Consider the following 27,644-nt stretch of genomic DNA (forward strand, 5'->3'; position numbering starts at 1 on the left):
GGGACTTTTTTTTGCATTTCTTTATCTCCCCTTTTTTGTGATCAACGTTTTATTGTCTTAAGATTAACAGAATAACAAACAAACAAACAAAGGGTAAAGGGAGCAACAGACATATCAACAATTTTTCAATCTGAAAAAAAAAAAAAAAAAACTTTATATGGTCATTGCTTTACAGCAGGGCTATTCAATTGGCGGCCTGCAGGCCGAACTTGGCCCCCGAGGCAGTTTGTTCCGGCCCTACAAATAGTGGGACCAAGACATCATTAATAAATTTAGTTCTGTCGACAAAAAGCCACTATAGTTCTGAAGTGACGTGCGTCTGTTCAATACAACACAAGCTGCAGTTGAAGGGTTCACAGAGCGTGAGTCACCTGACAATAAGTTAGTGGCGTGAGTAGGCGAAAACATTTAAATAGTGTTTAAATCAAAGGTGAGCAAACTACGGCCCGCGGGCCATATGCAGCCTGCTGAACACTTTCATTCGGCCCACGAAGAAGTTTTTAAAATGCTGCTTCTTAGTAACGGTTTGGTTTCAGAATTAGTACATTAATGATGCAATACAAGTGAACGCCACTGCCTTTTCTTTTACAAAAAAAAAGGAGCTTGATGTGCTTTTCTTTTGTCGTTAGGCAACGACTGAATCAGCTGGGTATTTTGTGAGAGTGTTGTTGATATTAATATAACTTTATTTTCAGGCTCATTGTTCATGACTTTGAATAACAAAGATTAAGATTCTACTTCTTTTTTATCTCATAATTTTAAAATTATTGATATGAGCATATTAATACAAGCTTAAATGAGATTGTTGTGAATTTGACTCAAATTACATAATAATTGCTGGTTAAATGTGTTTATTTTTGTTATAGAATATATTTTCCATGCATACGTCCACTTTAAAGTTCTTTTATCAAAGATTTGTGGTTTAATCAAGTTTTATGATGATTAATCTGTATATTCTAAAAGCAGTGCAAATTAGATTATTGTAAAATTGACTGAATATTAAGCTTTAAGAGTTATGTTTAATGTGTTAATATTAGGGATGAAACAATACAGTTAGCCCACGGTTCAATACATACCTCGGTTTTCTGTTCGGTTCAGTTCTCTTGGCTTGACACATGTTTTTTTTTTTATTCTATAGGCAATAGGAACAGTAAGAGGTTAGGGAGAAAAAAATAAAAACAACTAATTGCAATACTCATTTTGTTTTACTTGAAAGTCAAGAAAAGTACACTAGTTCCTAGTTTGTTGTATAAAATAAAAATTAACACTGAAATCTCACAGCTGCTGCAGCCCATGTACAAACTGGGGAACACATAAAATCCTACACTTTGAAAATAAACATACATGTTAAGTTAATAAAGATAAATTGGCCATTTCAAATAAACATATTTGTACTTAAGTAAACATAAATAAACCATCTTAATTATCTTGGGGCTTAAAAAATGCGAGACTGTCGAGTGCTTTTATAAAATGTCAAAAGCCGGCACCTCCAATCACCGAAAACGGCTGCAAATCTTTAGCAATGTATAATCCATTTATAATTAATATTGTTTTGTTTGCATCTAAACATTGCGACCATCCACACAAAATATTCTTATTATTTTGTTTTTGTCGTACCATGGATATTTTCTTAAATTATCAATTAATGTGGAGCTTACAAAATACTAGATGAAATAAGAATTTATTCGGTTGTCATCAGTTAAACAAGCCGAGTCCTTGCCAGAAGCAGCCCGGACTCTACAGACAGATTCGGGCCAGATATGGTTGACCGGAATCGGGCCAGTGTAAAGCACTGTAATCACAAACACATGTGCATGAGCGAGCTGCGGGCCACACTTGGCCCGGATAACACTCGCCGATGCCGAGTCGGAGCCGGAGGCGCCGAAGGGCAGCCAAGTTTGTGCCGATTACTACCTGCTATGTGGAAATAAACACCTGCACTGCCTTTGTTATTTTATGTGTCTCTCAGAACCAGTTGGGTATGTTTGCTTGAAAGATTCAGCGAGGAATTGTTTCTATTTGAAGGACTTTATTACCTTCTCTGCTATCCTGCCTTCAGACAGTGATATTGCTGGGTGATGGCGCTGCAGTCATGGTTATATGTGTAAAACAATGCTTGCACACAGTTATTTTTTGTTCACCGTTTTTTCTTTTATTGGCATTATACTTACCGGCAAAATCAAAATGTCCTCACACGGCAGATTTGAATGACTGCTGCAAGTAAACAAAGTTATGCCATCTGTGCGCTAGTTTAAAGTTCCAACTTGTATACCAAGGCTAATACGCACGCACACTAGATTAACTATAGCAGCAGATCATTCACAAATCATGCCTTTTAAATTATGTTAGAATAAATGCCAATATACAGGCGCACCCAGTAAAAAAGTCTCACGCTTTAGCAGTAAGAGTTGTGCGTGGCTGTCAGTGCAATGTAAACAAAAGATATAGACAAATTATTACAAATTATTAAAATGATTATGCATGTACGAACGCAGATTATAACAAGAGTTCATTTAAATACTTGCCAAATATAAAGGTTAAATCTATATTAGATGTTATAACCGTGAAACCAATTACTCTTCGGACTAAATAAACATACAGCCAAAATCTATAACCAAACAGCCAAAATCTATGTTTTGCAGTTCAAAACATAGCCTATGAATGTGTCTGAATGTAGAATTCTACCTAAACAATGCACTGCTTTTGTTTTGCTTTGAAATACAACTTTTGAATGTTTGTAAAAAAAAAAAAAAAAAAAAAAAAAAGTTTTGTACAATGCACTGATATTATGTAGTTTCAAAATATAATATAGTAACATTCTAATGTAGAAAAATCCAACGTGGCTTTCTTAAGGAGCAAAACTACAACACATGGGCTCTTATATGCTGTTGTGTCATCACTCATATTGCAAGTTATATCTCTCAGGCCACTGATTTGGGATGCTTTTCATAAACTGGCCCTTATGACAAATTAATTGAATAACCCTGCTTTATAGTATATAGTCTAAAATATTGAAAGAAGAACATTACCATGCATCAATGGTACTAGGTTTAGCCTTATTAATTTGTGCTATTGTATCTTCACAAGTCACTATTTTAAGGAGGATATGAATCCAAAATGTTTTTGCACACGTGTGGTGTAAATTTTTTATTTTTTTATTTTTATTTTTTTTATGAAGGCCTTCGTTGTAGCTGTAAAACCAGCAAACAACATTCTCTTCTTTAGTGTACTTATACAGAAATTAGAATTGTCATTGAGAAGACATAAACCAGAACACATAACTTATTGTAAAAAGGAAAAAAAGAATTTACATGAGACCACAGGTCAACAGGTCAAAGTACCTGAAGATATAGTGTTACAGATATACAGACAGTTGTGGTTCAACTGCAGTTTAATTTTAACCCCCTTATAAGGAGTTCTCTTTATTTTTCTTGATTCAACTGCTGTTTACTGTATACAGCTCTTCATAAGACATCCTGCACCCTGCGAGGAGCCAGCCTCAAAGTAAAGGCTGTTTACAAATCATGTCTTCTGTGCACTCAAGGTCATTATTTCAAATGGAGATGCTCGGCTTGTGCGCACCAATAAGGAACGACATGCACGCATTTTGACTAGGCATGGGCCTATATAAAATTCTGACGGCATGATAACCTTGGTTAAATATATCACGGTTTCACGGTATTGTGATTACTGCTCTAAATTACAATCTTTTTAAATGACTGGGTAAAAAAAAAAAAATTATGAACACAATATATTTTATTTTGAGAATCATTTAAAATATTTTGGAGCTGTAAATATGTCAGGCTAAATAATTCTAATGAGTCACTGACTTCTGCTGTTTTTATTTGTTTCAAAAATGTAGATTTATTTACAATTTAAAATGGCTTTTTTTTTTTTTTGCTGGAGATACTGTTGTCCTAAAAAACGTTTTTTAAAAAGTAAATAAAAACATTTACATATACCTTAGGGCCGATATAGCAGAAAAATTTTGGTGGTTTTAAAACCTTGAGTTTTCCAAACCACAGTATACCTTGAAACTGTTATCGTACCATACCTAATTGTGACACGCTAGTATTTTCTATGCATGAATACAGCACATGAGTTGTAAAAAACATGTTTTTTAATGACTTCGAAGGCACATAATCAGTATACAAAGCTATCAGCGCTATGAAAAAGCATCTTTAAAAAGTGCCCCCAACTGAAACAGTGCGTTCAGTGTGATCAGACTCTAAGCTTCCACAATAATATTCAACTGCTAGCGGTAGTTTGCTTTCTAATAACATTGTGAATTGGTGCTGCAAAATATTGCACAAAACTGCAGTTACAATTGCTGAATTATATAATTTTTTTTAATGTATTAATATTAGTAGTAATATTAGTGTTAATATTAGAGTTGTATTACAGCTCATTTATAAAATGCTGATGTAGTAGGCTACCTGCAGAGGTGTCATTGAAAATCATTTTACCCATCTTTTTTTTATTTTTTAGTTTACAGACACTTCATATAATCTGATTACTGTTAATGTCACAGTGCATTGTCACCCAAATGGTCAGCCTACAATGTCATCCATGTGCATCTTCGCATATTTTCTTGGTTTCTTCAATTTTAAAGTGTAAAGTAGGTTAAACTAGTGCATTTACATAGTTCAAGCTGGAAATGCAAATGTTAAATGTAGCTCTATATTTCTGTTTATTTATTTATTTATTTATTTTTGATGGGTAAATTTTGCTTTCAGCAAGGCCAAGTTTAGGGATACACATTGGCTGAGGGTTTGGTGACCACTGGTGTACAACATTACTGTAGAGAGAGTGTTGTTGTTGAACAATGTTTTTTTTCATAGAATGCCCATTGTAATGCATGTCAGACAGTGTCATCTCTAGTGCTTCATATATGTTCAAATACATGGATTGGCAAAGGCTGTAAAACTCATCTCATGGTTCTTTTACCTTAATTATTGCAGTCTGGCCACTGATTAGAGTTGGATTTGTACACATGGTGGGCAGATGAATGCAGTTCCTTTAGTACGCAGAACTTCCTGCTTGGTCCTTTAGATTTTAGTGGGGTGTGGGGTTTGAGATGATGATGCTGGTTTGGATAAAATAACTGATGGTATAGGGAGAGCAGGGCACAAAGTAAACACTTTTTGTTTGTGGCCAAATAATAAACAAAGTAATGGGGTTAGACAAAACATATTTTTTACCAACAACACAAAAGACTCCTACAAATGAGCACTGGTTGTATGATCGCCGGACCTATGGTTTCTGTGCAGTATTGCCAAAAGTGCCAGTAAAAATTTTACTATTTACCCAACCAGTGGGGCAAGTTGTAACAGAGGGTTAGTTGTAACACGTGCTTAAAAAGGCAGATTTTACAGCGTTAATTTAATTTCTGTTTACTTTAAATAGTAGTTATATTTCCTCTTAGCACAATTTATTTTCTATTCTCCATAGCACAGTATGTTTATTATTTATTTATTTATTTATTTATATGTTTATCTATTGGATAAACACATTTGGATTTATTTGCATTATTATTTATTATACAGTGCATGTATTTGCATTATTAGCAATAAAAAAAATTTTATATTAAAAATATTTTCTTTTAAAAAATATTTTACATAAAAATTTCTCAACATTAAAGTCAAAATGCAAAAAATATTTTGTTAGTTTAATTTGTGTCCAACAGCGCATGGCTTAACTGTTACACACTGTTATAACTAACGCCGCTGTGTTATTCTCAAAACTGGCTCACAGTTATTGTGTGTTTTTTACATTCTTCAAATTGCTTTCATCTTTTAGCCTAGAAAAAGGTGATCACAGCAATATAAGATTTTACGTTTATACTTTCACAGATTTGTTTTAAATAAAAATTAAAAAATCGACTATAATCAAGAATACTTTTAAGCTGCAAAAATGGTTTCTCCTGTGTTTCTTATGCAAATTTCACCAAACTTTTTCAATAATTGGCAAGAAGACGTCTGCCGACACTGTGGTGAAAACCTTGGAAGCATGCAATGGTTAACCCTGAGCAAATACCTTAAAACTCTGTGTTACAATTTACCCCATGTTTCTTTGTTCCCCAAGGTGAGGGACTTAGAACACCTTAAAGAACAGTAAGATTGTTATTCTGCACCTTTTGTTATTTTGAGTAATAACTTTGCTACAAAATAACACTTCCTAACATCCAGTTATGTGGAGCAGTGTTACTTTCCAATTGGCCAGTAAGTTTATTTTTTTATTATTATTATTTATTATTAGTTCTAACTATGCCAGAAAATAGAATATGATTTAGTAAGATGTGTTTTACTTCTATAAGTATGTAATCTGGCAGTCTTTTTGTTTATTAAACTGCTTTAATTTACAGCAAATGATCTAGTACTGTACAATAGAAAGCTCTATTGTTTTATTTGAATGTATTTTTCATTTAACTGCTTAGAAAAATATATAGAATTTAAAAAAAATATTAAAATCAACTTTTGATTAGTAAATCATGCTCAAGCTGAACACCCTTTGTGCAATCGACTAACCTACAGTAAATTGCTCATATTTACCTTTGCAAATTTATTCTTTAAAAAAAAATAAACTTAAATAGAAACCTTAAAACTTGCAACACAGAGGGTGTCTACTGCTGTGTTTAAAATGACATCAAATCTTTTGGTGACACTATTTGATTTACCTCTTGCTTTCACCGTATCTTGCACTCTACAGATTTGTAGCCGAGATCACATAGAGTTTTGTTTGTCTCTCTCCAATCTGAGAGTGTGAAATGGGATTGCTTGTGCATCATTGGTTTGCTGTGTAAGATGGCTATGGGATGTTTCCATAGTGCTATGGGTGAAAGTCTTAAGTGTTGTCACTTGAGAGAAACACCTTACTTCCCCAGAACTGCATGGCAGCAGGCGGAAGGCACATCGAAGTGATGCACTGTCTTCTACGGCGACACACACCACAAACAGCATGTAATTTGTCTGAACAAGCTGTCTTTTGAGTGAGCACTGCACATTTTCAGACGGTCACAGGCGTTTGGGGGGAAAAGTGCAGAGGGTGCCTCTCTAGAGCCTTCACCTGTCAGATGGAGGTGAAGTCAATATAGCAACATCTCTGTGAGCATCCTGTCTAAATGTTTACAGGAAGCCAATGGAATGAGGCCTGTATACAAACAGCGATTCTTCAGAGCAAAGAAAACAAAAGATTTGGTTGAGTAGGGGGAGGTTCTGTGTTGGCTATTGTAGTATTGGCTGGAAGTGGCACATGGCCCAAGGCTCACAGCTCAGACATAAGAAAGACTCTGTGTACCATTAGAAGAGTGATTAGGTTGTCTGCTTTGCCCCCAGGCTCATGATGGCCTCTGGACTAAACAGGCCTTTACGCTGGCTGGTCCTCTACACCCACGTCCCCTGTCCGCCCACAGCGCTCCACTTCAGACTCCTTATGGAACCAGTGAGCAATCACAAGAGAAGGTGCCCAGCCATAAGAGCCCAAAGTGCGTTTGTGTGTGTCCGCATGAGTGCGCTTGTGAGTGCTCCAACAGTGTGAACCGGCGAGGTGCAGCGAGACATTGTTAACACGGCCCAGCTTGCAGGCGTGACCAGTATCCTTTAGAGAGGACGATACCGAGGCCAAAGGAAATATTCCCCACGCTCGTTTATTTCTCATGGCACTGCTGGTATGTCCCAGTGCATCCTGGGTGTTCCACTCGCTCACTCGTTAACAGCTTTCACACAGGGTACCAATTAACCTCTCACATCCTGTTCCACAACAGGTTTTTTATATTGCACAAAACTCACAGCTTCTACTCTTAGTGACCCCCTTTTAACAGAAAAGGCTTCTCGGTGTGGCTCAAGTCCTCAAACTGCATCTCCATTAGACTAGGCGTCCTCAATTTATCCCTCTTGACCTTTTGCCAGAAGGCCACTGGCAGTTTCAATTCAGTTCACTGCACAATTTTTCCTTGAGTTGGCTTTGTGGATTGCTACAAAACATTGCAAAAACATTGGAGATATCAATGATGATATAATGGTGGCAGGAAAAGGCGCAGGTCACGCCACCCAGACCCACAGACAAACATTACTGTTTTAGTTTACACAGTGACTGAAATTGGGTGATAGGGTTGTACTAAAGTCAAATTTCCATCTCTGATAATGATTTGCTGATAATTGTTTGATGGCCAAAAAACTATACATTGCATGCTGCAAAAAAATAAATAAATAAATAAATAAAAAAATAAGCAACAACATACTAATAATGCATCAAAATGCATAATATAGGTTTTGAATTATTTCCTACTCTGTAAAACCCAAAAGTTAAGGTAACTCGAACCATTTGAGTAAACCGATTGCAACAAACCTTTTAAATTAAAAAACTAATCCTAATGAGTACTGTGAACTTAATCCATTTGAGTAAATGAAGCAATTTGAGCACAGTAAATGAAGAGAACTCCGAGTACTGTAAAACCCAATAAGTTAGGGTAACTCAAACTGTTTGAGGAAACCAATTGCTACAAACCATTTAAGTTAAAACTAATCTATATGAGTAATCTGAACTTACTCCATTTAAGTTGAATTAATGAGGTATTTAACTCATTACATTCAACACTGAGTTCACATCAATTTTTAATCAAGTTGAATTAACTCAGTCAATTTTGAGTTAACTACACTTATTTAACTTGATAAAGTTGACTGTTGGGTTTTACAATGAACTGTATATTTATTTGCTTGAAAAATATTTTGGATTTGTCACTTGAACGGGAATATTAGGCCTATTATTAAATATTAGGCCTCATTTCATTCTCTTTTATGCTTACAAAAATCTGTTATGCTCACCAGGGCTGCATTTGTTTTCTTGAATTACTTTAAACTTCATCAAAATGAGGATTTGCATTTGAATATATTTGATACTCTGATCCCAAAATGTCTTTTGTAATTTTTTTGAACAAAAACAGACAAACTAAAAATATTATTTAAAAGGAAAAAGTACAGCACTTGTTTTTGAATGTACTAAATTTTTAGTAATTAAAAAGCATTTTTATTCCTTTAAAATGTAATACAATGTACAGTGATGTGATTAATAATTCTAAGTAATTCACTTCAGAATAAGGATGTGGTTTCATTTTTTTATTTTTTTTTACATAAATATATCTGTGACGCTAAAATATAGTTTAAGAAACCAGTTGTGATGAGCATGCATACTGTATAAGTCAATGTTAGGAAGATAAGAGGAGGAACAGTTAGTAATCTCCAGGAAAAAGCATGCACTCTTCTTGTGAATCATGCTGCTCTCTGCGGCTATGAATCCTGTCACATCTCAGCCTATTCAGTAAATGCTTAAATGTACGTCTCAGTATTTGTTCTTTAGAAAGTATAGAAACCAGGTCACAGCAGGCCCTTGCAGTCAACTCTTAATTGGTTCTGTTGCTTCTGGCGTGCATTTTGCCAATGGCAGAAAGCGTAACTTGTGCGCGTCTTTGTCCAATCTTCACTGATTTGGTCTGAGCCATTGTTGAGGCCTAACAAGTCGGACACCCCACACTTCCCTCCTCCCCGGAGCCTCCGATGTAATTATGGAGCTTGTCTCCTGGCAGTTGCAGTCGGAAAAAGTCACCAACAGCCGAAAAGAGAGTGTCCATTAAGGCTTGTCTGACTCGACCCGGTGTTTGGAGGGGGTGAAGCGAGGCGCAAAAACGTGGCGCGGGCAAGTAGCAAACACGTCTGTTTACTGGAGCATGCAGCAGCCTTCCAGCTCCTGCTTCCTGGACTTGAGCGTCTACCGTGGGTGTGCGAGGACTAGTTTAGAAGCTGACGCTGGCCGTGTTAGTCAGCCCGCATCACTATCAGCCGCCCACTAATTGCAATGAGGTTTAGAGCGGAATTAGGTAAATGTCACTTCACAACAGCAGCTCAAACAGAGAAATCGCCTCTTCAAGGCTATTTTACACACCATGGGTGTCTTTTTCAGCTGGTGGAGCCGTCAACAACACACACAGATCCGTAGATTAAAAAAAAGCGCTCGAGTTAAAGTTTTTCTTGCAATTCAGGTGATCATCAGGTCATTTTGACTTGTTATGAGGAAAGGATACAAAATACACGGCTCTTAAATTAAAGAGAAACATTTGTGTAGTTTTTTTCCCCCTCTACAGCTTCTGTTGCTGAAACAAATGCCTTGATGGTAATCAATTAGACCACAGAACCATCCGCTGTATATGGGTAATTACAACAGCAACAACAACATAATTGGCTTTTAAATCATTTGCGAATGACTGAACTCAAAGCATATGCCCTTGGAGCACACAACCAAGCATAAGAAGCCATGTCTACCCATCTACCCTCAGCAGCGAGACGGAGAAAGCCTATGGACCCACAGCTCTTATTTCTTGATTGATATAATAGTATTGAAACATTAGTAATAAGCTACTTATTTAGTCCAAGAGTTTTGAGGATGGTTTTGAAGATTTTTAAAAATTTGTCCAATGGTTGTCCAGTAGTTCTTGAGATTTATAAAAGAACATTTTATAAGATTTTTGTGTATTTTCACAGCAGTATATAAATGCCATACGTTTCGAGAAACGTGAAGTCATAAAATCTGTCCTTTCAGGCCACAAAAGCTCTCCCCAAGGACCTGCATATTGACTGGGAAACATGTTGTACACGTGAAAAAATGTAAAAATAATATAGATTTCTGTTACGCTCAATTTCAATATGAATTTAAAATGATTTAAATGTTTTATTATAAATATTTAGAGAGCAAAGTGTAATGTACGGTTATGACAATGGGGTTGAGGATCCACATGCAGCTTTATTAAAGAATAGTCATACAGGCAATGGTCAAACACAGGGGTAAACGGGTACATACAGACAAATCCAGAAGTCTAGTCAGGTCAGCAAATGGTCGATACATGCTGCAGACAATGTAACTAAGAGAACAAGGCAAGGGTCAGACACGAAAAGACTAGACTAGAAGAACACTTCTTAATGTTGCAGGGTAACCAAAAAAGACTCAGCAAAGTCTGTCACATTGAGCCATTTATTTAATCTGTGTAATCAGTCTTGAGCATCTCTCAGCTGTGTGTGTGTGTGTGTGTGTGTGTGTGTGTGTGTGTGTGTGTGTGTGTGTGTGTGTGTGTGTGTGTGGGTGTGTGCGTGCGTGCGTGCGTGCGTGTGTGTGTGTGTGTGAGAGAGAGAGATGGAGAACCAGAACAGGTGTGTGTGGGTGGTGCCTTAAGGGAGTTGTAGTTCATATGGTGGCAGAATTATAATCCAAGTGAAAGTGAGTGTTCTCCAGTGACCTATGAGGATTAGATCGCTGGGGATCATGACTTCTGGCACATAAGTTTAATATTGGGGATGATGTCCCTCAACTAAATTAATTATTGCCTTTTTGGTATTTTTATTTTTTGACCTTCATAAGATCCAGTACTCCTTCAGAATTTAACATTAAAATGTAACAGTTCATTTTGATTTTAAAAATTAATCCCAATGTAATTTTTATTTTTCCATGCACTTGATTTTAATGTTGATAAAAAAAAAAATATAATAATTTGTAGCATTTTCACCTTTACAAATATTTGATTTTTGTGTCATATTTAAAATTACACAGGCAGATTCGTTTGTATTTTAAAAAATCAGTGCTTTATTATTTATCAGTAGCAGACAGAGTATTAAAATCAGTGCTTTCTTATTTATCACTAGCAGCTAGATAATTAAAATCAGAGCTCTCTTATTTGATGTTTTTTTTTTTTCTCAATTTTGGAAGGTCTCAAAACAGCTAAAGATCTGGTCTTTTTGGGTGAAAACATACATATGCATATTTTATCCAAAAAATGTTGAATATGTACTTTTTTCATGTTTCATTTATTGCCTTAAAGTGATTAATGCTCATGATCTCATCATTCATGCCACTAATGATCTTATATATAAGTCGTTGGTACATTAAGTGCAGTCAAGGGCATTTCTAGTCAGTTTTTATTCCTGGATAAAATATTCAAATTCTTCGCGAGAACATGATGTTTCTTTTTCATGTGTTAAGAAGCCATCTCTGTGCCACTTTGGGTTATAGCCACTCCTGTCACTGTGGATAATGGACAGCTGACATGCTGGTGCAGAAACATGGCTCTGGGCCGTCCGGCGGTGACATGGCACTAGCAGGCTGCCACCACGCTCGATCACTCGTAAGCCACGCTCATAAACTGGCCATGACAGACATTGATCACCACTGTCACTTGCTAGCCATGTCGTGGTGAGTTTAAAGTCACACGCTAGACATGCAAATGCCGCGGCATGACACTAATGGTCATTTCGCATTTTTTGCATGTGCGTGCTCGCATGTGTCCGCCTGTCTGTCTCAAATCTCAATTGAGCACTGAGGGAAAGCAGAGAGTGGAGAAAAAAAAAAAGAGCACAGCTGGACACGCACAGTTTGCCAATTCGCTGTTTGTTCCGGATTTCAGCCAGTTTACACACTCTGCTCATTTTATTCAGGCTCTGGTTGAGTTCCATGTTCCATTGCCTTTTGAAGTCACGATCGTTCCTTCTGGCCCTAAATTAGCGATAACATGATATCGCCGTTTTGCTATAAAAAGCCTCACACTCCCCGCATGTGCCTGTCTTGTTGTTTTTGCTTTGAACACACAAACACTAGAGGAACGGCTCATTCGAATGTTTACCTCTGGCCAAATGATGCTTTCGTTTGGCATTTGGAATAGTCTCGCACAAACTCAGAGGCTAAATATGTCGATGTTCGGTGGAACCTGAATTTGACATCATTCCTGAACTCTCAGCTCTTTGCCTGAGTTGTTCTTGTTGCTGTGGATCTCTGGTAGGATGTAGTTTGTAATTAGACACAGATGTTTCTAAAGCAGCTTGGCCAGACTGTTATTCTTGCCTATGCTGAGTACTTATTTTACCCTCCTCATTTCAAGCTGCACTCACTTTAAAACTTTCCCAAAATTCCAGGCCCTAATGCAGTTTAGTCACACGGCGACCACGTGGTGCTACAAAGAGGCTGTGCCTCTCTTTTATTAATAACCAGAAAGTTAGTATTATTATTCATTCATTCATTTTCTTTTCAGCTTAGTCCCTTTAATAATCAGGGGTCACCACAGCGGAATGCACCACCAACTTATCCAGCATATGTTATACGCTGCAGATGCCCTTTTAGCTGCAACCCATCACTGGGAAACACCCATACACACCCATTCACATGCATACATTATGGGCTATTTAGCTTACCCAATTCACCTAGCACATGTCTTTGGATTTGTCGGGGGAAACCGGAGCACCCGGAAGAAACCCACATGAACACGGGGAGAACATGCAAACTCCACATAGAAATGCCAGCTGACCCAGCCAAGGCCCGAATCAGCAACCTTCTTGCTGTGAGGTGACAGCGCTACCCATTGCGCCACATTTATTATTATTATTTTATATTTATTTAGTTTCTTATTTACCCAGGATGATTCCATATACAATATCTCAATATCACACAATCTTAAAATTGTGCAAACCATCAGTTTCAGAAAATGTGCACTTTTCAAAATAGATAGACCTTAAAATATTTTTTTGCATAGCGAGAGATGGTACAGATTCCATACTGCATAGTGTATCTTGAGGCTCATTCCATACATACGAAGCATAATTAGAAAACACAGACTGACCTTTTTCTGTATGAAAAATCTGCATTTCATGTAAGAACACATCTGTTAAAGTCTACACTCTAAGAAATGCTGGGTTTTTTAAACCCATATTGGGTAAAATGTGGACTAACTCGAACGTTGGGTTATATTCGTTTAGTTTAAAAAAAAAATCCAGCATTTGTATTACACGCAACATTAAATTGAAATAACTATTTTTAGACTGTATTCTATAATTTCTCATAGAGTGATAGAGAGTCTATAATTTAAAGGGCACCTATTTTACCCCTTTTTCAAAATTTAAGATAAGTCTTTTGTGCCTCCAGAATGTGTCTGTAAAGTTTCAGCTCAAAACACTTATCAGATTATTTATTATACCTTTCAGAACGTTGGGATTTTCTGCTCTGAACACATTTTAGCTGTTTTTGTTGCCTGTGCCTTTAATGCTAGTTCTCCCCGCCCACCATTCCCCTGTGCCTGTCTGAGTGTGCCTCAATTTCCGGCTGTGTCAGATAAACAGCACAGTGACAGACACGAAGGAAGCAGATCTCGCATAATGTTTGTGAGAAATACTACAGTAAGAACTTTCCCAATGACTAATTGATGTATTTGTTGTCGAGTTAATTCAAACCTTTCTGCAATGATGAGTCACACACAATGTTGTCACAAAGTTCACGCACACACACAGACACACACAGACAGACACAAGTGTGTGTTTAACTTTGCACTAGTTTGCACCGAAAATGTGACAGCATACACGTTAATGTCCACTGCTGTATGGATATCCATTATGTTAATGTGCAAAATAAACTTATTTAATGTCCACAAACCGGGATCTTCTTTAATAATTGTACTGACATGCAGCTGTGGTGATAAAGTAAATCACTGAAATTGAAATTCATTATAAACATCCACTGTTTTAAAAACATTTTAAATTTGTAAAATTCTTTTTTGAACACATCACATTTGATGATGATTGATGATCACTGAGAGCTGAAAAGAGCTTTTAATCTTTGTTGCTTTGTGCATGTCCTGTCTTGTTGATATGATTATACTAGTTACTATGGAGACATGTTAATACCCGGCTTTCAATCAATTTGGTGGGCGGGGAAACTGCACTCCTACATCTCGTTGCAGTCGGCCTCAAAATGGTAGGAATTTGAATCCTATTTTGAATCCTGTTTATATCACCCCAATATGACTGTGGACACAATATATAAAGTTCTGTCCAAACAGATTACAAAAGATTTTCATCATAGGTGCCCTCTAAATTAAAAAGACATGCAAGCATTTAAACCAGTAATAAATTGTAAGGCACCATGAAAAAAAATAACATCTTTTTATTTTTATTTTTTTACATTCAGAGATGCATGCATATAAATTACATATCCATAATGTAATACTCATAGAAGACTACTAAACATTTTTCATCTATTATCTTGTAGTTTTTGTAATGAGTATCACTATAAGTAGAGTATGGTTTTGTTTGTTTATTTATGAAGGCAGAATGACAGATAGTGTTTTGTGAGATGAATTTGTAATTTGTGTTGTGTAAAAGAAGCTTAACATCACTGCATAATTACATAAACCACATCATGTCCTATTAGAGGCTATTTTAATTCATCCCTGTCGCCTAGAGGACACAGGGAGTAAAGTAATTTTGGTGCAGACAGCAGAACACTGCTGGAAATCCCCGTTCTGATGTAGCCACATTCACTGCTTTGATCTGGTGTGAGCATTTCAGTGATGCTGAATTGGAGAACCTGGGTTTAGTGTGGCTGTTATGACTGGAGGAACATGGAGAACTGGCCCTGTAGGATAAGGATTAGATTTTTACGACTTTATGACTTCTGACTTTTTAGCACTCTCAATCTGAAACTGGTCATGTGACAAAGTGAGCAGAAGCTTAAGCCATGTTTTAAAAGCTAGCGAGTTGCCTACTGCCTGCATCCTACATTGACAGCTGTCTTTTATGGCTAATTCGAACTGAATTAGAACCTCGTAAATGGCTGATTTGGAACTCAATAGACACCATGAAGCATATGGAGACTGAACTCACAATTGATTTATGTCTATAGAATGAATTTGGGATACAGTAGTAATTAAAAAATAATTGGAAGTTTTTCTTTAGTAATTGATACATATATGAAACATGAATAGAATGAGCATATATGATTTATTTCATTTTTTATTAATTGAACAATTTATTTTGGATGTCTCCTACAATAAGTTTACATCTATAAAGTCAGAAATAATGGTTTGTTTAGGGATATTTTTGCAGTCTGCTGTGCTCTGACTGGTTAAATGGCACAGTCTGTTGCGCCTGGTGTCAGACTTTGCAGAACATATATCTGAAATCAAACATGCATTATTATATCTGAATTTAGCTACGTATGTGTTTTTGATGCTTTGTATTACACATTAGTGCAAACAGTACAGCTGTGGTGCAAAATCATGTGCGGAATCGATTTTGAAATTTTCATAATGCAACACTTTTTTTAATCACAGCACAAAACGCTTGTGGGTTTGGCAAATCATATAAGTTAGCTTTATTTCATGAGATTTTTGTAAACACAGCACACTATGAACACTTGTAATTAAATTAAAGCTTTCCTAGATTTCTAAATGTTTATTTTAGGTTCAAGTGGTAATTGTAAGGAATTGGATGCAAGCAAAGTATAAATCACACAGCACCAACTGCTTTTAAAAACTAAGCATAGATCCAATCTGAGAGAGCAAACACTGTAAAAAATGCCAGGTTTCACACAATTTTGTCATGTTGTCACAATGCAAATTGGTGAAGTTAACTTAATTTAATTGTTTTGTTTTTTTTACAAATTTAAGTGGATTAAACATAAAACAATTAAGTTGTCTAAAAAAGCTAGAATTGTGTTGATTCAGCTCATTTTAACTAAGTACTTTGAACAAACACAAAAAAATATTTTTATATGTAAATAATTTTGAAAATCTCAAAGGATTTTTCTATTACAAACTATAACAAACATAAATACAAACAGTAACATTGGTGTTGGTCTTGCCATATTGTTTGAGCCCAAGTCCTTATCCTTTGGATGTGCATGAAAAGATTTGCTTTTGTGGTACATAAAAAATGTATTTTCTGCATGCCAACAACACAAAACAAACTTTTTCATGCCTCAGTTACAGCACTACAGGGTCAAAGTAGACTGATTGTTCACAGAAAACCAATAAAAACCATATAGGATGCAAATTTGCTACAAATCTATATGAGTTGTACTGTGAACTTACTCCTTTTAATTTGAAGTAATGAGGTATTTAACTCATTACCTTCAACACTGAGTTCAGAACTATTTTCAAATGCATAGATTTAATTTTAAGTAAAATTTGAGTTAACTACACTCTTAATTTGATGAAGTTGACTGTCGGGTTTTAAAGTGTATGGAGTCATTTCATTAGGTTTTGGGTATAGTTGTAAAAAAGGCACTCAATAGTGAGCATTTTAATAATCTACTGATGACGCCAACAGCCGTCTTACTACGAGAGACTGATCCTGCTGCTAAGCATGCTGGTTTCAGTGGTTGGTAGCAGTGTGTTAAACTTCTGAACTGAAAGACACATTGTGAGAGGCAATTCCGTTTTCATCAAAGTTAAATCAGTCCCTCTTTAAAGTGGCTTAAACGGTTCAAATTAGTGGTGGGCTTTTTCGAAGCCAATATATAGGAGTCTCTCAAGGCCATGTGTTTGTGGGCTGTGGCGTGCCTTCCTTTAAGGTCAGATGCTGCGCAGTGAGCTGGATGATGACTCACATGGTAAAATCCACTTTTTAGAAACCATCATGAGCTCATCTGAGCTTCACCTGACCGAGATCCCGAGGAGATGAACAAAGTTAATACCTAGGAAGGAAAGTATGGCACTGTCGCTTAATCTTTTTCCGAGGCTGCGATTTCCGCCCAAAAAGCTGGTCTAATTAGTCTGTTTCGCCAGGATTTGTATTTTTAGTTCTGCAGTGACGAGAGAAAGTATGGGAGCAATCTGCGACTAAATAACATCCACATATGGGCTTGATCTCGAACCCGCTGTTTGAATCAGCTTTGCCGGCCTCCATATTGAAGAGATTTCCAATTGCTACAGAGGCCAAAGTGTGCCATGTCACAATGTATTGTGTTCACCTCAGCATTCGATGAAAAAAGATGGCTAAGCTTATTATTCTTTCCGTTTTGCTTAGTTTTAACACAGTGATTTTCAAAGGAGACTGATTTGTTAAATATTGAATACTTCAAGGCCCCCAAATACACCAACTGTCTAAAAATGGGGGTAAAAAGTAGAGGATATTTAAAATGTAAGCTCAGATGATTTGAAGACAATTAAAGAAATAAAAAAAAAGACTTTCCATGCAGTGTGTAACAGCACTAAGTAAATGAAAACATCCAGCTGAAGTTTAAATCTGAAAGTGTGCTGTGTTTAAAACTATTGATTCTTTGACGAAATAGTCGCCTCAGAGTCGAATAAATGAATTGTGTTGGGTTCAGATCTTTTGCCTGAACACATTAACGTCAATATGGTACATCACCAAATATGTAGTGCCAGATCCGGTAAAACGTCAACGTGCCTTTCCCTTTAGACACTAGCGGAGCACGGGGCACCACAGGAGGGATGATGACGCTAAAATGACGTTCACTGACAGATTGAGATTCAGCTGTGGGGGAAAAAGAGTTAAAGTTCATTTTCACAACTATACCACAGTATAGCCAACCTAGTGATGCGTTTGTTCCTGTTATTTTTCTGAAGTTTGATATGATAACCTACGCTGCAACGCAGGATTTGACGATCGTTTGCTATTAAAAGGAGCAGCAGAGACTATTATGTATGGAACTTTGTCAGTAACTGTTGCAGTTAGTATGAACCAGTTTCTTCTTCCTCCGGATCATAACATGTAAGTGTAATTAAAACTGTTGCCGCGTTTTCTGTAGTTTGTAAAATATGTATTTAATTGTGTGTTGTAAGTTGTAAATGCCCCCCTAAGCTTGTAATTATGTATCTATATCGATTAGTGCCGAACTGTATTTCTCAGGTTAAATCTGGGGTTATTTACATATTGCGTTATAAACCATTTTATAAAATGTGACGCGTGCTTCTTCCTTTACTGATTTAAATGCATTTCTGAACTCGTGATTCTCTGCCATTTGTCTTTGCTATGGCCACTATCAGCTGTTCCTCACATGCGCTGCATGGTCAATTTTCAAAATAGTTTATAAACTTTTGCCACTGTGTGGATTAATAGTGAATGTGTGTCATTGTTATTATTTGGGGTTAGGTTTAAGAGTAGAGAAATATGCTGGAGTTTAACTGCATTCTTTTATTGCATTCCTGCATTGGGCTCTCACATACTCTGCCGAATACTTCATAACCGTGGTGGGTGTTTCTCTCTGTCTCTTGTTGAACTCAGCCGACCAATCACAACAGTTTGGGTCAACAGACCAATCAGCGCAGATAGGTCTCACACAAAGGAGTGGTTTTAGAACAAATGAATCGCTGAACAAATCATATGGGAGTCATTGGGATAATTTGGTAAAAATAAATGCATATTATAAGACAATGAAAGTGTTTTTTGACCTTGTGTGCATATCAGCCTGTGTTGAAGACCCCCAAAACCAAAATATGACCTTTTATAATGCATAATATGGGCTCTTAATTATAATGTGCATAAGTTATTATATTTAAAGGGATAGTTCACCCAAATGTTTTAACTCTGTCATTGTTTTCTCATCATCGACTTGAAGTTTTTTTTTTTTCCTTTTGTTGAAGATGAAGATATTTGGAATAAAGTTGAAAACACCTTTGACTTCAATATAGTAATTTTTCCTCACTGTGAATATCAGTGTTTACAGGTTTTTAGCTTTCTTTTAAATATCTTGCTTTGTGGAAGACAAGCAAGATAAGAAGCAAGAATGAGTCACATAAAGGTTTATAACTCTTTAAAGGTGTAATGTTAAGGTTTTGGGTGAACTATCCCTTTAAGGTTTGTATTATACACATGCAGTATATCTGTATATAAGCTGTTTCTAAGGTGGAATGAATAACATATTTTTATCCAAGCCAGTACATTCTTCTTCCATTTTTGTATTGCCAAGTAAAGTACTGACAAATGAATACTATCGCTTCTTTTATCATTTTACACTACTTATGGGCACATTAGTTTTGAGTTCTTTGATTCCTTCACTTGGAAAGGCAACCACACAGAAATCACACCATTATTATCTCTGCAGTTATGTAATTACTTAGCAAGCTGAACCTCAGAAAACATTTCCGTTCCATCCGCTCATATACCACCAGAATCTCGGTGTCATCCTCCTATTGATAAATAAGATGTGGTATTACCATAATCACAACCAAGCTGTAATAATGGCTTTTGCATGTCCAAACGTGCTGCAATTTAACTGTGGCTTGAAAGTGAGGAGGTGCAAACAGCTATTTCTTTTATTCTCAATTTCCTCCACTTTAGAGGATTCTGTGGTCAGGCGGAGTGAAGTATTAAAACTTTATTTCACCAAATGTAATGCTCCACCAATTTTTAAATTAAGTTTTAACATATGGGACACCCGACCACAAACAAAACGACTGCATATTGTGAACTGTTTTGAGGACATCTGAGCTCAAAATTTGGAGGATTTGCCAGAAAGCAACTCTCTTTCTCTTCAACACACACACACATACACAAAGATGGAGATACACCCACTTTTGGTCTTATTCACTAATAGTTCCATGTTTGTGTACTGAGTATAGAAACATTTATCTTGTTGTAAAGTTGCTAAAACTGTATTATTTAAGTGAGTCAGTGTTTCTGTGTGTTTTTGGTTTGTTTGCTGTTTTGCATGTAGAATTGAGTTTGTTTTGTGCAGTTTGTTGTTTGTTTTTATTGTTTGTGTTGTGTTTTAGTCTTTTTGTGTTTTGTATTATAGTTGTAAAATTTTTGCTGTATGTTTTTTTAATTTATTTATTTATTTTTATTTAGTTTTTGTGTTTTTTTTGTATGTTTTTGTTTAATGTTTTTGTTCTGGTTGTTTTGTCATGTATGTGTTTTGTTTGTTTGTGTTTTTTATGTAGCTTTTATTTTTTGCATTTCTGTGTGCTTGGTTTGTTTACTGTGTTTTGCATTTAGAATTGAGTTGTTTGTTTATTTGTTGTTTGTTTTTATTTTCTTTGTGTTATGTTTTAGTCTTCCTTTTTGTGTTTTGTAGTCATTAATTCATTTATTTTCTTTTCAATTTAGTCCCTTTATTAATCAGGGGTCACCACCGTGGAATGAACCGCCAACTTATCCAGCTTATGTTTTATGCAGCGGATGCCCTTCCAGCTGCAACCCATCACTGGGAAATGTGTTTTGTATTATATTTTGTTAAATGTTTTTGCTGTTTGTTTTTGTTTTTTATTTTTGTTTGTGTTATTTTGTTTTTGTTTAATTTTTGTTCTTGTTGTTTAGAAGTTATGTGTTTTTGTTTGTTTTATATTTTTTTCACATAGCTTTTAAGTTTTTTGTGTGTGTGCAGTTTTGGTTTTGTTTCATGTTTTTGTTTTTGGTATTTTTTTGTTTTTGCGTTGTGGTTTGACATTATTTATTTATTTATTTATTTATTTGTGGTTTGCTTTACCTTTCTTTTGCAATGTTTTTTTTAACATGGTTTTAAATGTTATCCTAAATTCCAAAGTGCAAACTTAAGGCTGATTTATATTTCAGTGTCAAGCCCACGAGTATGCTCTTGACACGCACCTCTCAAAAATATGTAATTACATGTGGCAACAACGCATATCGCAAGCTCTGTGATTGGTCAGCTTGGTAGCTGTGCCAAGTGTGGGCAATGCTGAGAGCCATGAGCCTTATGGAGCGAGTGTTTACAAGTGCCAAGTCCCGTGAAGGAGATTGAAATGGAAATTTTTGTTTTGTGTTTACCTTATGATTATAGTTGTTGCACAGCTGCCAGTAGCATTTAGAAACAACAAATCACCTGCAAAACATAACATAACCTACTGCCAGCTAGCGTTTCGCAAGTTTTATTGCAGAGCAACACAAACAGCACACAGAAGTATAAATGCATGACTATGCCCAAAGCATGCACTGTGGGTAATGGCGATCACTTAATGCAGAAGTATAAACCAGCCTTTCTCCATGAGTCATTCCTAATGTTTCAAGGTTTTTGTGCACACATACATGCACAGGTACATTAGTATCTGCAGATGCACAGACAGTGACACCCACTGTCTCTTTTTTGCCTTTCTAGCTGATGCTATGACATCCTGTCTGCCCTTAACAGTAATATCTCTCTCTGTCGCATCGCCCACTCTCTCTTTGACAACTGAGCGTTTTTCCCAGTGAAATCCTCTCCACCAGTCCATCAGTCAGTCAGTCTCCCTCGTTTTCTCTCTCCTATTCTGGGCCGTCTTCACCTTTCCTGACAGCTCTGTGCCTCATCACCAGCTATCTGAAGTGACAGCTCACATCCTGGGGCTGCAACGGAGTCTGGCTCACTGAAAAAGAGCAGCACAAACACACACATACACACACCCTAAACCCTTCTTGCACCCCCATGCTCTCATTCTCTCTCGCTCTCGCTGTCACACACACACACACATTTACACCCACACAGACCCCTCTGCCCTAGTATTAATTCATAAACGCGTTTGCTCTAGTTCACTCTTGGTGCTGCCGGGGCATCTGTAGGGCTATGGTGATATGCTGGGAGGGGGCGCCCGAATACGCTTCACATGCTACTGCTTGCGCACTCAGCCTGCTGCCCGATGAAAAACAGACGGCTGCAGACACATATAGTGAGTGTTGTTCTGCACCAAGATTCATTGGAGTGTGTTTCTGAACAGCAGCACAGAGCCGCAGTTGGACATTTGTGCTGTCAGAGACCTACAGCTGTAGCACAAGCCTGAGGCTCCTTCACCACATTGTGAAGCTTTAAAACACTTTTAGCTACCATACAGTGATGGTAAAATATATGGGATAGTCTTCATTGTTTTTATTTGATAATGACGCTACAAGTGATGACATACAGGTTAGTGCATGTGCTCGATATGTTAGGATGAACTTACTGGCTAAGCATGCAGGTTATTTTGTTTTTATTTTAAATTTCAGTATCAAGAAAGCTGCAAAATGCCTGATAATATAGAAAGATAAATGTAAAAAGTTGTGATTTCGTTTTGACTCTTTTTTTTTTTGTTTTTGATAGGGCTGTGCAATTAATCAAAATTGAGTTTTGATTCCAATTTTGGCCTTCAACAATTATGAGAAAGCAGCAATCAATGCAACAATCTGCTCCTGATAGAAAAACATCTGTAAGAAAATGCACCCATTCATTTTCCTTTGGCTTAGTCCCTTTAATCATTAGGGGTTGCCACAGCGGAATGACCAGCCAACTACTACTAGTACTGGAAAACATCTATGCACACTCATTCACACACGTACACTATGGCCAGTTAAGTTTATTCAACTCATCTATACCACATACCTTTGGACTGTGGGGGAAACCGGAGCACCCGGAGGACACCCACGCCAACACGGAGAGAACATGCAAACTCTACAAAGAAATGCCAACTTGCCCAGCCAGCACTCGACCCAGTGACCTTCTTGCTGTATGGCGACAGTGCTAACCACTGAGCTACCATAGCCGTTAAATAAGAAAATAAAGAAAATAAGTAAGATTTCATTTAATTAAAACATTAGATTACATTTTATTTAATAATAAATACAATTTTCTTTTCTTTAATAAGAAAATAATCAAGTTACATTTTTTTCATTACTAAATATGGTTGATATTACACCTTTACATTTTAGAAATCATTCAATTTCCTATATATCAATGCTATTGCAGAATGTGTAACGTAAAACAAAGACAATCAAACAAGTCCTAGAATTATTCATCTTGAAATAAATTAAGTTATTAAAACTTGAAGTATTAAACAATAATTAAACTTCAATATTTTCATGATTTAGCTACAAGTGTTGGTATTTTCCTTAATATTTTCTCATTTATTTATTTATTTGTTTATATCAATATATTTTGATGGTAATCACGTTACCTTTTTGTGATTACAATATTGACCAAAATAATTGTGATTATGATTCTTTCCATAATCAAGCAGCCCTAATTTCTAATAAATCAAAGTGATTTTTGATTTGATTTAATGCTCCAAGCTGTTTTAGTGTTTGGGAATACAAATAGCCTGAAGTTATGTCACTGATGAACAGTATTCATGGCCAATTTTTAATTTAGAATCTACTTTATGCAGTATGTTGTTTGGGAACTGGGTTGGTGGAACTTTAATATGTGTATCACATGTGTGATAAAAGATAAATAAACCCAATTTAACTCAGTTTTAAAGCACCACAGAAGAAGAAACAAGAAATTGTTGTTGTTGTTGAACGTTTTTCGACTAAATGATTTCTGAATTCCAAATTTAACAACACAGATAATTCTCTTTCTTTCTCTTAACTTAAACCCTGAGATTTATAACGTATAACCAAGTCTGGCAGCGAGGTTGGATCTAGACGCTGCGGTGAGAGTGAGAGAACAAAGTTGAAAGCGTCTTGGGATCTCATGAAAATCAAAAACAAATCTTCAGGAGCAGCGAGGTTAAACCTACAGGCCCAGTGGCCCTTTGAAGTAAAGAGCTGTGTTGTTAATTGTCGGAGCTGGCTTAGCGAAAGGTGGTAACAATTTAACAAGAGTGTAGGGCAGCGGGGCGCTGGACGCGTATCAGGTGTTTGCAGATGTTGTGTGCGCAACAGAGCAGGGGAGGAGAGGCCAACCTAACAACCAATAAGTCTTTGTTTGCTTAGCCAATCGTGCTGTAATTGGCCAGGGAGTAAAAGAAGCCCCGGGATTGGACGGCTTCACTGGTTACTGCAGCTATTTTTACTGTATGCTACCAGACAGACGTTAGCAATTATACCTCCGACATCTATCTGCTCCATGGTACACACACAGGCGATTAGAGGAGAGCTCTTTCTCTCCGTCTCTCACCCAGCAACAGGTTTCAAATGTAGCGTGGAGGATGAATGAGGCTCATTGGCGGCACTCGTGTACTTTCTCCCATAGCTCTTTGTCAGAATGCCGTCCTGAGACGCACGTTTGAGTCGCTGGTGACATTTATGATTACTCACCTCCCATGCGAAACTCTGCGTCTGCTGTTAGATGTTTCGTTTGCCAAGTTTGTGTCTGGTTTATGCTGTTTTCCACATGTTAAAAATTAACTCCGCCTGCATCTTGCTGGTAAAGGACTGTTTGCTTGTGAGTTAGTTGACGCTGACTTCATCATAAAGTCTGTCTGGCATGTGCAGTGCCATTTTTAACCCACTGAGGGGGTCAACGTTTGGCTGCTCAGTCTAGTTCAGGGGTGTCCAAACTTTTTCTTATGAAGGGCCAAAAAACAAACATAGCTGAGAGCTGCGGGCCGAAGGTAAATAAATCAAACTGTATTACAAAGTTGCCATGGGTAATTTCCTAATTTTTAAAAATAATATTTAAAAATAAATAGAAAGCTTTACTTTAATCATATTAGACTAACTAATGCATTATATATATTTAAAAACAAACAAGCAAAAGATTACATTGAATTAGAAATGACAATCTCCATTAAAGGACTGGGATGGCCAGCATGGGCCAACTACTTTGGGCATCTCTGGTCTAGTTAGATCCAGTGTTCACAATAGAAGGCCAATAAAAATGATTGTCGTATTTAAAAAGAATGAAAGCTAAATCCATTAAAAAATTTAATTACAGATTTTTTTTAAAAATTGTATCTGGATTGAATTCTTAAATTGTAAATGATTAATACGTTAAAATGTTTTTATTGAATTACTGATTGAATTTAAGTTAGTCTTATTTTAACCTTTACTATGTATTTTTTTAATACAGTTGAAGTCAGATTTATAAGCCTTCCTGTTTATTTTCCCCCATTTTTTTGTTTTTATTATCATTATTATAACCTTTATTTAACCAGGAAAGACACATTGAGATTAAAAATATCTTTTACAAGAGCGCCCACAAGTCACATGGGTCTAACAGACAAACAAAAAACAATTAACAGTTAACCTGAATCACACATTTGCAAACAAACTATTCAAAACATCTACAGGCCTGGGATTTAAGTTCTAAATCATTTATACTCTTTTTAAAAACCATTTAGTGAAATGAATTTTTTAAACTGCACGTTTGTTTGTTGATTATTCCATGCAAAAGAATAAAGGCTGTTTAGCGGAAAGATTTTTTTTCAACACATTACTAATCATAATAGTTTTGATAACTAATTTCTAATAACTAATGTCTTTGCGATGATGACAAAACATAATATTTTTCTAGATATCTTTCACTAGTATTTAGCATAAAATAACATTTAAAGGCTTGAATAGGTTAATTAGCCATTAGGGCAATTAGACAAATCATTCTATACAGTTCTGAATTCAACTTTACATTTCAAATAAAAATGTCATTAGAATGACTTTTTTTGTAATTACAATTGATTTGGTAATTATTACCAAATATTTATTAATTGGTTTTGATAAAAAAAAAAGTTTATTTTTCTTCACCAAAATATGTCTAAAAAATTTTTTTAACATGAAAAGAGAACGTAAACAGTCTGAAAACTGGACCATTGTCACTATGCATAAAAAAAAATATATATATATATTTTATTTTACAGAAGAAAACATTAATTAATTTATTCATTCATTCATGCATTCATTGATTAATTCATTAATTAATTTACCTTTTGGCTTAGTCCGGTTTAATTTATTATTTAGCTCCCATATTGTTCAGGGTGAGGTGTCTGAAAAACACTGTTGAGAACCGGGTTAGTAACTGTACTGTGGAGCGGGTTTCGGGTGGCTGTTGCGATCGGGTACTATATCGAAGTCAGCGACCCAGGGTTTTACAGACTGTACCAAAAAGCTGAGGACTGTGGGGAGGGGGTTAAATTTTGAGTTTACTGGGAGAAATAACAAAACAGGAAGGTGGCAGGCGATGGGTCTGAAATACGAGTCACTCCCGGGAAAACCTGAACACCCACATGAACACTGGGAGAACATGCAAACTCCACACAGAAACGCCTAGCAGAGAAACTGCCACAGATGCCACAGAAAAACGGACCCAGCCGTGGCTTGAACCAGCGTCCTTCTTGCTGTCAGCTGATCGTGCTACCCACTGTGCCCCCGTGTCACCCTCCATATGAAAAAAAAAAAAAAAAAAACATGTGACTGATATATGTAGCATACAGAGAATTGTATCTGTGTTTTGTATGGTATGTGTATTTATATTATAAATACTGTAGTTTGCTGTGATTTGTGTCTCTGTGTTAGCTGTTGTGTTGAAATAGCATGTCACACTAATTGCAACTGGAACCTCTACAAAGCTCATAGCTCGTAGCTGCTGCTGTTTGCTAAGGAATGACAGAAGTCTTAGTTACAGACCCAGGCTCGGAAGTTAAAGACTCCTGCAACACCCTCATGCAGCACCACTGTGGCTATGGAGGGGTGTTTGAGGAAGCTAATTACAGGTCACTTATGTACAGACTTTAATGCCATCTGTAATTAAAATTTGCCTGACTTTGAGCCAACTTTCAATCACAACACACACTACTCGAAAAGTATACTTCACAAAAAAATTACTCATATTTACTCTTACATATTTACACTTGTTTGAGTTTCTTTCTTCTGTTAAACACAAAAGCAGATATTTTGAAGAATGTTGAAAGCTGTTAGCCATTGATATCCATAGTGTTTTTATGTTTCCCATATGTCAGAAAAGAGTGACTCGTAAATTAATGTTGAGTTAATTTTCTGAGGTGGGCTTATTATCCTTTTAACCTAAAATCTTAAAACTCTGTACATTCGCATAAAATATGATGGTTAAATGAAGTTGGAGCTCAGTGGTACTTAGAGAGTTACTGAGAAAGAAAGAGCTTGCTTTTGCTGAATTGGTCAATGTTTTAGCATGTGCCGGATTTCACCGTGTGGGTGTTGTGGCTTTCAGACTCTGGACTG

General features: G+C 36.4%; 1 protein-coding gene across 9 annotated transcripts in view; it reads left to right on the forward strand.

Annotated features, from left to right (window-relative positions):
* The window catches only part of bcas3 (BCAS3 microtubule associated cell migration factor), a 402,314-nt gene that overhangs the window by 181,083 nt on the left and 193,587 nt on the right, over positions 1-27,644 (forward strand). For 2 of the 9 annotated variants that reach the window (XM_073922835.1, XM_068213491.2), the window contains one exon: positions 27,634-27,644. This exon is cut by the window's right edge. In XM_073922835.1, the coding sequence (XP_073778936.1) occupies positions 27,634-27,644 (11 nt within the window). 9 annotated transcript variants of the gene reach the window in all.

Source organism: Danio rerio, chromosome 15 (assembly GCF_049306965.1).
Source record: "Danio rerio strain Tuebingen ecotype United States chromosome 15, GRCz12tu, whole genome shotgun sequence".
In the NCBI taxonomy this organism is placed as follows: domain Eukaryota; kingdom Metazoa; phylum Chordata; class Actinopteri; order Cypriniformes; family Danionidae; genus Danio; species Danio rerio.